Source organism: Diabrotica virgifera, chromosome 6, assembly GCF_917563875.1.
Source record: "Diabrotica virgifera virgifera chromosome 6, PGI_DIABVI_V3a".
Taxonomy (NCBI): Eukaryota; Metazoa; Arthropoda; class Insecta; order Coleoptera; family Chrysomelidae; genus Diabrotica; species Diabrotica virgifera.
The window spans coordinates 147,659,990-147,672,790 of NC_065448.1; the positions used below are offsets into that span (position 1 = coordinate 147,659,990).

The following is a 12,801-nucleotide window of genomic DNA, read 5'->3' on the forward strand; positions in this document are numbered from 1 at the left end:
TATTTAAGGGAAAAAAAATTACAATCAGTTACAATAAAAAAAATGTTCCCTATCATGTCCTGGTTTGGCGCAAGTCTAGCTCAAGGCTACTCAACTGAACCAAACCAGAACCCTAATACATTTCTATAAAGCCTCATAAAAGACATACAGACTTTTTTATATTGTGTCCTATAAATAATAAAAACGTGGTATAATCAAAAAATAATTGTTTTCCTCGTAATATTGTAAAATCCGGAGATACGGGATGCAGCCAGAAAGCAGTTTATTAACGAAAAGTCTTAGATTTAAAATATTGTTTATTATATTTTTATTTCAATTATTCTAATTGTTTAAAATGTAGTAAACTTTGTATCTGGGGCTTTTCGTTGTTTTCCTCGTAATACGAGAGATGTCGCTAAATTGCATCTCAAAAGGTGGGTTCATTGAATTGCGATGGTTTGCCTTAAAATAGGCAGAATGTTTGTATTTCCTTCAGAGTTGTGACTGCATAAACTTCACTGATGATGCATAAGGATGCTGAAATAGCTATATGGAGATGGTAGTCCAACTCTGAATCAAATATAAACAAAACCTGCCTTGATCTTTTTTATCAAAAAATAATTATTTTTCAAATCAAAATGTCAGTTTTAAACACAAAAAAGATTTTTAGGGCCAGGATTTGAACCCTAGTCGTCTGGGTGAAAGCCAGTAGCTAGGTATTCTTGGCTATTATACACGTAAGTCACTGAGATAAATATTTGACATATAAGTTGTAGCGCATTTCGATCATGTTTCACATTTTACCTTTTCTTGCCTAAAATCCCCGGTTTTGGGCCAGCTGACACATCATTTGTTAATAAGCTTTGGAACACCTAACTAAATAAAAAGAAAACAGCCTTGCTAAAATGCTCCGGTTAAATTTGACACTACCTCCCGGGCTACGATGCGTGCCGATGAGTCATACGGAATGCCGATCAGTGAACGCACCCCGCGCGTTTAATATTTTTAATATTACGTACAAAAAGTCATATCTTGTTTTTAATACAGTACACTCCCTCTATAACAAGAACTGAAATGGCGGACTAATTACCTTGTTATATGCGGATCTCGTTATATCAGTTAACAATAATATTGTGCATACCACCACCACTGAAATCTTTTGATGCCTCATACGTAGTTTATTAGGTGTTAATGTTCGACCTCAACAATGAAATTTGGCCATCGTAAATTGCAAATTTCCTACAATATTTAATATTGGTCGATAGATAAACAAGAAGGAAGAAGTTTATTACCAGCGGTGGAATTTATTACAGCACTGGTCTCAATAAACACACAGATGTTGGGCATTCCTGTATACAGGCAGTTATGGTATTTATGTATGGCCATCACCACGCCAAAAACAGGTAAAGAAACATATTCTTCGGCTTCATTTTTTCTCGTTATAACCAAATATGCCTCATTAGAGAGGTGTTATAGTTCAATAGGATTTTCATGGGACATCTGTGTACCTCGTTATAAGCGAAACCTCATAATACCCGTGTTCGTTATAGAGAGAGTACTGTATATAACTTTTTGTACGTAGTCAAACAAATAAACTCAGTTTTAACTTTTATTTTATATGTATTATATACGTATATTCAGAAAAATATCACCGGCCATGATAAGTTGCTTATGGGGAATAAAATATCATAAATATTACCCATTCTAAGACGTTTTTATATACTTGGCTTCGTCTTTGTCACTATCTCCGCAAATTTTGTAATCCATTTTAAACAGAGTTCTAGGCTACCTAGTCACCTGAAATTTTCAAAATAGCTCAGAACTGGCTAACAATGCAATATTTAACTGCTATTATATGGATTAATCTTCTTCTTCGTGCGACTAGGATTACTCCTGTTTGTCTGCCTCTTCTGTTTCAGTTGTTGTTGACTGTACATTGTCTTTCCACCTTTTCGGCGGCCTTCCAACGGGTCTTCTGCTGTACGGCTTGTTGTTTTTACAGATGTTCGCTATTCTATCTGGTTCCATTCGGTTTACATGTTCGTTCCAGTTTTCATTATGGATAAATCGATTTTTTTAATTTCAAACTACACACACCGCCAAAATTAGCCGAACACCTTAAAAATGGGACATGTTTGATGTATCAAATTTCCTAAACCTGTTGTCCGATTTGAGTGATTCTTTTAGTATGTTATAGCCTAATTATTTAAGAATATCGGTGTAATAATGTTGTTGCTAGACAGGTAAATATAATTTTATGCCGGGTGTAACAATCATACTGTGTTTTTTTCTTAAAGTTCGAAACACCCTGTGGAATATTCTAGCATATATAAAATATTGAAATTAAAATTCAATTATAGCCTTAGGCTTTCTTAAAATTTTCTTTTTTAATTCATTGGCTTATGTTGGAAAATAAAAAAGTTATGTGCTTTAACAACTAGCCATGTTTTTCATCAATAAATCCTCATAGTAGTGGAGGAAAGTATGCGAAATTTGCAGTTACTTGAGTGTTAAGAGGACCTATTGGATTGTGAAGAGTGGGTGCTAAAACCAAAAAAAGTTAAGTTAAGTTTTCCATACAGTGTGGGACTCTCAATTTTTTAATTTAATTTTACATTTCCACCAATCGTTTTTTCCGATTATAGCGCCATCTATCCATAATTTAAAAAAATGTTGCGAATAAAAGTTGCTTATTTTTACGTCAAGAATCCAAATCTGCATTAAAAATTGGGGGCTCCTATTTAAGATTTTAAAGTAACCCCCCACCCCACCTCCGTCGGGGGTCGTGTTTGGTGCCAATCGATAGATTTTTGAAAAATATTGAATACGTGTATTTTGCAGTTTTACGATCTGATGTTCATTTCGCGAAATATCGCAGGGTTCGTATTTAAAATTTTTAATTTACCCCCCACCCCTCTCCGTGGGGTGTCGTGTTTAGTATTATTCGATAGATTTTTGAAAAAATTTAAACAAGTTGTTTTTTAGTTTTTCGATCTGACGTTTATTTCGCGAAATATTCGCTTTTTTTTATGAAACTTTGTGACTCGCTCATTCCCTTATGCCCCGCTCAAATCGTCAGATTTTTGAAATATACACTATTTTGCATGTACTTAACTTACCTTATTTAATCTGACGATTTCGAGTTTTTCTAAGAACAGATTTTTTTCGGTCCTTCATTAATGAATTTCCCGGTGTTAAGAAACAATATATGGTATAGTTACCTATAGGGTATGGTATAGGTACCTACATTTACAGGGTACAATGTTTCTCCCCATGTGATAATCTGACTTGATAATATCATTTAAGTTCAAATTGTACAATAAAGTTAATGTTTTAATTTAAGGTTTTTTCGTCTTTCGCGTCGTCAGTTTTTTGTCCCCCCGGAATCCTTGGGTCAGACTGATAGATTAATGTGAGATTTTCGATTTCTCGCTATCATGTAATTATATATATAACAGCACTACAGGCCTAGAGGCCCTTGACTTATCTTATCACGTAGTTACTTTTATAAAAAAATAATGTAATGTGTTTTGGTATGAACAATAAGAAATTAACAAAATCATAATTGTTGCACTTTTAAATATAATTGGTACCTAATCGCTATTAAAAAAAATGATGTAATGTTTATAGGTAACCTTCGTAGGAACAAACATTCCAGTTCATCCACATGTATATAGTAATGGGCATATTTGCTTATCAATTTTAACGGATGATTGGTCGCCTGCCTTGTCCGTTCAGTCAGTTTGCCTGTCAATAGTATCTATGCTAAGTAGCTGTAAAGAAAAAGTAAGTAATTAATGATTAATTGATAATGTAAATGTCAAGGTTAATATTGTTGTAGTTCAATTATAGTCATTTTTTATTTGAATAGGAGATGATTCATTATGAATGAACATTGTCTATATATGCAATCTGGAGACAACTATCATCAAATTATAATGTTTCAATGTTTTAAATACACTTGCAAGAAGATCGACTAACATGTAAAATAAGTTATAATATTTTTTGACTACGCTGCCGCTGTTTGGCAAAAGTGTCTATCCACATATACAGGGTGAGGCAAATAAAGGGCCTATTAGAAATATCTTGAGAACTAAAGGCAACAGAATCATGAAAATTGGAATAAAGGGGTTTTGAAGGACGATCTATTAAATGAGAATATTTTCATCTCTTTGCAACTTATATAACTTCGTTTTTTTAAATGGGACACCCTGTATATTTTTACATTTTTGGATTCTCTTCGATGTTTTCTTTCTTAAAATATGAGGTTTTGAAATGTTATACAGGGTATTTTAAAAGATAATTAAGTTTTTTTATTAATTTCGTAGCAATATTCACACCCTTTAGAATTGTAGTAGTTTGACATCTGAAACTCTACTTACGTTCAAATGATTTTTAATATAGTCTACTATTGTTAAGAATCATTAGTATAGCTAAATTTTTTTAGTATACAGGGTTGGTCGAGACTCGGAATGAGTATTTTCTGAGTTTTCTTAAATGGAACACCCTGTATTTTAGTATATATATATATATATTATATATATATATATATTATATATATATTATATATATATATATATATATATATATATATATATATATATATATATATATATACCCCACCATGTTTCACTCTTCCATTCATTGACATTTTTCATATGTTAGGTCGTCCGACCGACATAGCTCCACAGTATATTGAGGAGCGAAAGAAATCAATGTAAATCGATTTAATTTATCATATTTCACCTTTCTACAACTTTTTAGAGGGACGACTTATTATGGTTTTTTTAACATTTTGTATAATTTAGTTTGAGACATGACCGAGAGTTGCGGCGGCGCCACCTCTCTACGTATATTGACTGCAGTATACGAAATGTAGGTATTTCCGATGGTAGGTCTTCCGCTGAATATATGTTTATATTTTTACATAGCATAGGTATTCCGCAAATCGGGCAACACTGCATGCAATTAAATCTACGTTAGGAATATTCGACTGTTGGTCTCTCGCGTCGTGTATCGCCTAATATCTTGAAGTATTAGCACCGTTTATTTATGACTACCTATATAGTGGTTTCATAAATAAATGCGTGTATAATTTTTCAGTGTTTTTCTATTTTTAATGTTTTTTGTTTCTGTTTTTTTTTGTTTTGTTATTTTTTTCCATTGTTTATTAAACTATGTTTATTTGTGTGTTCATTCTAGTTTTTTAGTGGATTTAGTAGTTATTTTTTATATTTGTTTTATTTTGTTTAATCTTACATTTGATTTAGATGTGTGTACATATAATTCTATAATATAGATCAAAACATACATTTCGCTATTCTTACTATTATATTAATTAAAATTAATATAGTGAGTTTTAGTCCACGACAAACGCATGGGCATTTTAATTCCAATTATATTTATGTAATGTATTATCGTTTATTAGTAAATATACCTGTATTTTAATAATTAATACATACATACATAATCGATTGCCTCTTATACCCAAGGTTATATGCTGCTCTCTGCAAATTTCCCACTTCTTCCTATCTGCTGCTAAAACTTTTGCTTCTTTCCACGATGTTCCTCTTTTCTCCAGTATTTCGTTTACATTAGTGTTCCAGCTTTTGCTTGGTGTACCCCTCGTGCTTTTATCCACTGCTTTGGCCTCCCATGCCATTTTCACTTCTATGTAACCAGTCATTCTTATCATGTGTCCAGCCCATTTAACGGCTTTTCTTCAATTTTTTCGTTGAACGATTTTACCTGTAGTTCATGTCTTATATCTTCGTTTCTTCTTTTGTCTAATCTTCTTGCTCCCAAAACTATTCTAAACTATCTCATTTTTGTAGCTTGTAATCTTTTTCTTTGTCTGTCGTTCAGTACCAAGTTTTCTGCCCCGTATATTTTAATTGTCTGTATAATTAATAATATTAAATATAGCGTGTATATTTATCTATCAACGGTATTATTTATATTATTTTAAAGTGCGCATGCTCTACTTGTCGTGGACTAGTCCTTGACTGTCTCCGCGAACACACTTAGGGCCGGTTGTTCGAAAGCTAATCAACAATGATCATTATCAAACATTTAATTACTGCCACCAACTGTCAATGTCAACTTTGTTTGGGTTGGTGAAAACATAATATGAAATTACTTAATCAATTATGTTAATAATTGTTATTTTAATTGATTAACTAATCTCATAATTTTAATCAATTATGTTTTCAGCAACACAATAAAAGTTGACATTGACAGTTTTGGTGACAGTAATTAAATATTTGATAGTGATCATTGTTGATTAGCGTTCGAACAACCGGCCCTTAATAGTACGGGATCCGAATAGGAGGTCGAAATGTACCCATCTGCTTGCCGGATGAAACATTTTTGTTTTTTGTTTTTTATTGTTTTTTATTAAATTTCATACATAGACAAACACTACCAGCATGGGTTGCCTATCAAAATCGTGTCATAGCTATCCTTAAGGGGGGCCGTAGGGGTTGAAATCAACATTTTAAGCACATTTTTTTGAATTTTTTTTTTGAAAGTATGAGAGAATAATTTTATTTTTAAATTAAATAAGCATATTAAGTATAATTCGAAAACTATTTAAAAAAAAATTCAAGAAAAAATATTGAAAAATAAGCCAACGGTGGACATCAGAATTTATGTTGTTCTGAAGCTATTTCCTTGTGGCATTTTTATAATTAACTATTTTCTATGGGAAATAAGCCACAATTTTACTAAAAAAATGAATTTATTAACGTTTCGAAGCCCAAATCGGGTTTCGTTGTCAAAATACAAAATACTTCTAAAATAAACAAAAATGTTTTTGCTAAGTAAAAAAATTCTTCTAATAATTTATTTAATCTGACTCATTTATATTGGCAATTCAGACGTATATTATACATTTTAAAGTAGAAGACTTTAAAATGATATCGCCAATATTTATGAGTTGCGTTCCTGGGACGACTTTACTAAAAGATAGTTGATTCGATAAATAGGGATTGATTTCATGTAATCGAATGAACTATCTTTTAGTAAAGTTGTCCCAGGAACGCAACTCATAAATATTGGCGATATCATTTTAAAGTCTTCTACTTTAAAATGTATAATATACGTCTGAATCGCCAATATAAATGAGTCAGATTAAATAAATTATTAGAAGAATTTTTTTACTTAGCAAAAACATTTTTGTTTATTTTAGAAGTATTTTGTATTTTGACAACGAAACCCGATTTGGGCTTCGAAACGTTAATAAATTCATTTTTTTAGTAAAATTGTGGCTTATTTCCCATAGAAAATAGTTAATCAGAATTTATCATTGGATCATGGTAGACAAAAAATTCAAAAAGATTTTATTAGCTTATGACTTCTCGAGGTAACGCTGTCAAGTTTATTTTAGTTTTAATGATCTTTGACTTTTTAGTATCACTCAGAAATCAAAACAATGAAATTTTTTACAGAAAAAAGGGTGAAAATCAACATATTCATTATTGTTAAACAAAATATAAACATAAAACAAAGTGTATTACGATATCTCGACAGTGTTACCTAAAGGAATGTCTAACGAAAATATGTACAAAATTCCAGTTGAGTTGGTCAAGTGGTTTTTGAGTTACAATGTCTAAAGTCTTTAAAAATAGCAGTTTTGAGAAAAACGCTTTTAAAGTATTGTCAACTTTTATTTTCATTTTTTTTTTGTCTGTCAAATCATAAAGTGATGCAAACCGGAATGTTTTTGAATCGCGGGGTAATTTACAAAAGAAAATGAGAACAGTTGTTGACCGTTTCACACTAAGCTCAAGCGCGCTGGCGCGAAGATACTGCAAACCGAGTCGAAGGTAGGAAGATAGTGTTGAATATCCTCGCTTTGCAGCAGGTTCGCGTCAGCACGCTTGAACGTAGGAACAACGGTCAGCAGCTGTTCTCATTTTCTTTTGTAAATTACTCCGCGATTCAAAAAGATATTCCGGTGTACATCATTTGACGATTTGACAGACAAAAAAGAAATTGAAAATAAAAGTTGACAATACTTTAAACGCCTTTTCCTCAAAACTGCTTTTTTCAAAGGCTGTAGACATTGCAACTCAAGAACTACTTGACCGACCCACCTGGAATTGCGTATATATTTTCTTTAGACATTCCTTGAGGTAACGCTGTCGACATTTTTTGCTTTATGCTTATTATTTACCAATAATAAATATGTTGATTTTCGCCCTTTTTTGTGCAAAAAACTACGCCCTCCCCCTTAGGGATTGCTATGACACGATTTTGATAGACAACTAATGCTGGTCGAGTTTGTCTATGTATGAAATTTAATAAAAAAAAATGTTTCATCCGGCAATCAGATGGGTACATTTCTACCTCCTATTCGGATCTTAGACTATATGTCTGTATAACAAATTTAATCAAAAATGGCAAATAAATATTACATATTAACGTCAAATATTTCAAATGTGTATATGTTTAATGCCAAATTGTGGAGTCATGCACGGAGCGAATAGTTAATTTAATGTATATTTTTTTTCGGCGAGTACCTACTCAAATCTAAGCGTTCAAGCTTAAATAACGAGAAAACGGTGCATTTTATAACATACACTTACTTAGCACTTGTCAAAGTACTTTGAAATACCTATTAACTGAGCTACAGAAGAAGTTATAGCATCCAAATTTATGTTCCAAACATTTTTCCAAGCAAATGTTATTGTTTTTTTTTCATAACTCCGTTAATTTTTATTATATCAGGTTGATCCAAAAACCATTTGAAAGGCAATTTTAATAGCTATAAAATTTTATTAAATTTAAATACTTTTTTAAGATAAAAGGATTAATTAAAAGGTCCCGGTTACATGGTTTTCGCAGTAAAATTTAGGCTTCAAGTGTTTTTGTATCCTTCAAAAATAAAAAAAGACAAGTAAAATCTTTGCTAACAAAGAAACATAAATTTCGTTCTGTGTCAAAAAAAACTCTATAAACAGGTCAAAATTTATGATGTCATTACTTATGCCAAAAATAAAAAAGTCGCATAGGGATTACTAAATATTTTAATTTTTGTGGAAATGGCGTCTGTTTTATTTTTCACTTTTTCCTAAAAAATCGAAAGGTTATTCTATTAAAAGTTTTTTCAAGTAAGGAATTTATTAGATGTTTAATAATTAATTTTATTCATTTTAAGTTCAATTCTCTCTTAAGGCTGGAAGATGAGTAGGTTTTCTTGAGAGGGAGTTGTAGTTCAATAATCAAAATGCGCGAATTTTAAGAGTTTAATCTTATACTTTATATGCTATACGAATTATATCTGCGGTACGATAAATATTTTAATCTTTTTCGACGTTTTTCTCTTTCTTGAATCAATTAAAGGGTTGTTTGGGGGGTTAAGACAACGATGACAAGACTACGATGATATCTGTTACATGACAAGAAAGCTAATAGAGGAATATAGGAAATGGAGACTAGAGATCAAAGAGACAAATATATGAATATCGATGGAACGCAGCAGGACTTGCTACTAGACGGAGGAGAAACAATTAGTAAATGTAACGATTATAAATACCTGGAGCTAAAACCACGAAAATCACGAACACTGGACGGAACCATTAAAAACGGAATATTCAGGGCAGGAAAGCAATTACGCTTTTAAACTCAGTACTCTGGGACAAGCAGATAAACAATCAAAACAAGAAATAGATCTATAACGCCACAGTATAAAGCATTATAACGTACAGCTGCACAGTATGGCATATGAAGGAAAAATCAAAACAAATGTTAGAGATCACCGAAATGGATTTCTGGAAGATCAAGAAGAGAACATGTCACCAATGAACGGATACGAGAAATAATGAAGGTCACACATACAATAAATGAGGAAATCAACTAAATATAACTAAGATGGTTTGGTCACGTACAAAGAATGGATGAGGATAGAATCCAAAAACAAGTACAAAACTCTCATATATAGCTCGTAATTTATCGTAGTTGTTTTTTAATTTGTGCAAAGTGGGGGGACCAGCCCAATAGGGGTATGACAAATACCTACCACAAGAATAAAGAGAACTTATGAATAAAAAACTGATGATGTTTTCTAATAGAATCTTACGAGCTTCCAGGATCTGATTATAATACACATATTTATAAATAGAATAGATGCCTACATTCTTTATAAGTATGGATTTTTCTAGTTGAAGAATTAATGTTTTATCAATAACTTTAAGATTCCAAACTCGTTTTAGGACAAATGCTGAAGTAAAACATAATTTACTAAAATATCTTTGTTATGTTGATTCAAATTTACGGAACCCGAGTTAAATAACAAAAGAATAAACTAAATTTACACCTTACAGACATTAATATTATTTTAGAAATCGACTTTTTCATTAACGAAAGTAGGTACATAACGCAATTAAACTAATACAAAATATACCTATAACATTTTAAAAACAGATAATAATATATTTATAATAATTATTATCAGATTCACCACAAGTATTAATTTCATATAAATGTTAAAAACCACAAAACAAAACCAAATTAAAGCAAAGGTATAACATCAAAAATAAAACTTAAACAAACGTATCACTATGAATAAACAGGTGATTTCATGACGTCACGGTTCCTTTAAAATTTTGCCATGGCGAGACAAACGTCTAAATCTGGCAACACAGGTTGGTTAATCTATTAAATGCATTTTGTAACAAAAATATACTCAGGAAGACCGAAACCTGTTATAAATGGATAATGCAATTATACACGTGGAAGATTCAACCATTGCACAATGTAAGGAGGAGAGAAAAATAGTAGATTAAAAAAATAAGAAAAAAAATGATTTATATTTTTCCACACTGCATATCATAAAGGTGTTTCAAGCGATATACTCAAATCGAAAAGTACATATACTCACTCCTTCTGGGAGACGACTTATAGCTGCTTTCCGAAAGGAGGAGTTAAACATACTGGGGTGTATATATATATATATATATATATATATATATATATTAGAGCGGAGTAATTTTTTTTGTCATCGGGTCACAATCAGTTTCTGATTCTACAATGAATTCTGTGAAAAAAAAACTTTACACCATAGGTATCTGATGAATTTCGAGGCGCCACATTTTTCATTTTAGTTTTGAGGTACATCAGAACTCGTTATTTTACGACTTCTGATGTACATTGAGGTTGATTGCGGACAAAATTTCAACTTTTTTTATTACGGAAAAGTGTATTTTTGTAGCTTTTGAGACGAGAAATCCATTTTTGATATCTATTTGTACCAAAAACACTCAGCAGGGGGCGCTACAATGCAATTTTATGAACATCAGAATTTGTCATTTTATGACTTCTGATGTACATTGCGGTTCACTGGGGACATATTTAAACTTTTTTTACGGAAAAGTGTATTTTCGTAGCTTTTGAGACAAGGAATTTATTTTTGATATCTATTTGTCCCAAAAGTATTCACTAGGGGGCGCTACAGTGCAATTTTTGTCATTTTACGACTACTTTTTTTTTGAATAAAACAGTGTTAATATTATTTTTTCAACGTTTTTATTTAATAGGCCCTGATTTTATGTTACAAAAAATAGATAATATTAATTAGTTTATTATAAACTTTACTAAACAATATTTTGCTTAATTAAATTTATTTGAAATATAAGAAATTAGATGTTTTTGAGTAACCAAACCACTCAATTTTGGATCAAACAAATTTTGGATCTTCGATTTTTCTAAAACTTGATGTATAGCTTCTGAGGAACGCAAAAATAAGCTCGAGCTGAAACATTTAAGCCCGAACAGTCTGCTTCTTTTTTTCTCAATTTGTATATTTTATCATAAAGTATCAATGGAAAAATATAAGGTATTAATAGGAGGGACTCAAAAATGTCATTATATGGCATTATAACAAATTATTATGATTCAAAACGAGGTTTTGGTCAAATTTTGGCGTAGAAAACGTTAGAATGCCGTTTCTTACATTTTCCTCCATTCCCAAAATATTGTATACTTCGATTTTGCTGATCATCTTGGCAATATTTTGCCAAGCATAATTCCTGTCCTTTGACATGTTCTACGTGTCGGACTTATGACTCATTAAAATGTCCAGTTGGTGATAAATAGCAGTCTGATTTTCGCAAATGTGTGAGTGTTTAATGAAAGGGTAACCAATCAATTGGAAGTTTTGCCTGACAAAATATATGGGACGTTTTCGTAGTCTGACGTTCCAAACTTTAACCTGTTTCACAAAAACTTCCCCTGTTCCAGTGTTCCCAAATCAAAGTTTGTCCGACTAGACACCGCTAAGATATTAACAAATTTTCAGCTTGCTATTAATCAACTATTTTTTTGTACGCGGGATCCAGGCCTATATACTTTTAGAGCGCTCACTTCCGCCTTCATCTTAATTGTAAGAATTTTATACCTTTTTTGTTTTGGAGTTATATGACTGCGGGCTCTTAAATCTCCTTCGCTGATTTTTATAACTTATAATTATACATAATAATTGTTTAAAACGATTTTAGACAATATTTGTTACATCGCAAACCGCTACAAGTAATATTAAAATTGGTTGAAGTTTTTATCAATTTCCGCGTCCAAATCATAAAAATCTCACAAACATATCACCGGGGATTACGGCTTTTAGATATGACATTGGTGAAGCAAGTTGTAAACCTTTAGAGATGTTTCTATGTAATCTCGTGAAATATTTATGGGCAAACGTTGGAAATTATAAGTCTTTTAGCGTGGGTTACTAGTCTTCTTACTAGTACTTCAACAGTAGTTTTGTAATCGTAGGATATTCAGTTATAATTTGGTCCGCAAGTTTAGAGTTTATTAGGTAGATGC

The 12,801-nt window shown here is 31.5% G+C and overlaps 1 protein-coding gene across 2 annotated transcripts in view; it reads left to right on the top strand.

Annotated features, from left to right (window-relative positions):
* The window catches only part of LOC114337355 (ubiquitin-conjugating enzyme E2 W), a 58,662-nt gene that overhangs the window by 19,338 nt on the left and 26,523 nt on the right, over positions 1-12,801 (top strand). For both annotated transcript variants that reach the window (XM_028287764.2, XM_028287765.2), the window contains exon 4: positions 3,610-3,765. In XM_028287764.2, the coding sequence (XP_028143565.1) occupies positions 3,610-3,765 (156 nt within the window). The remainder of the gene's footprint in view (positions 1-3,609; positions 3,766-12,801) is intronic.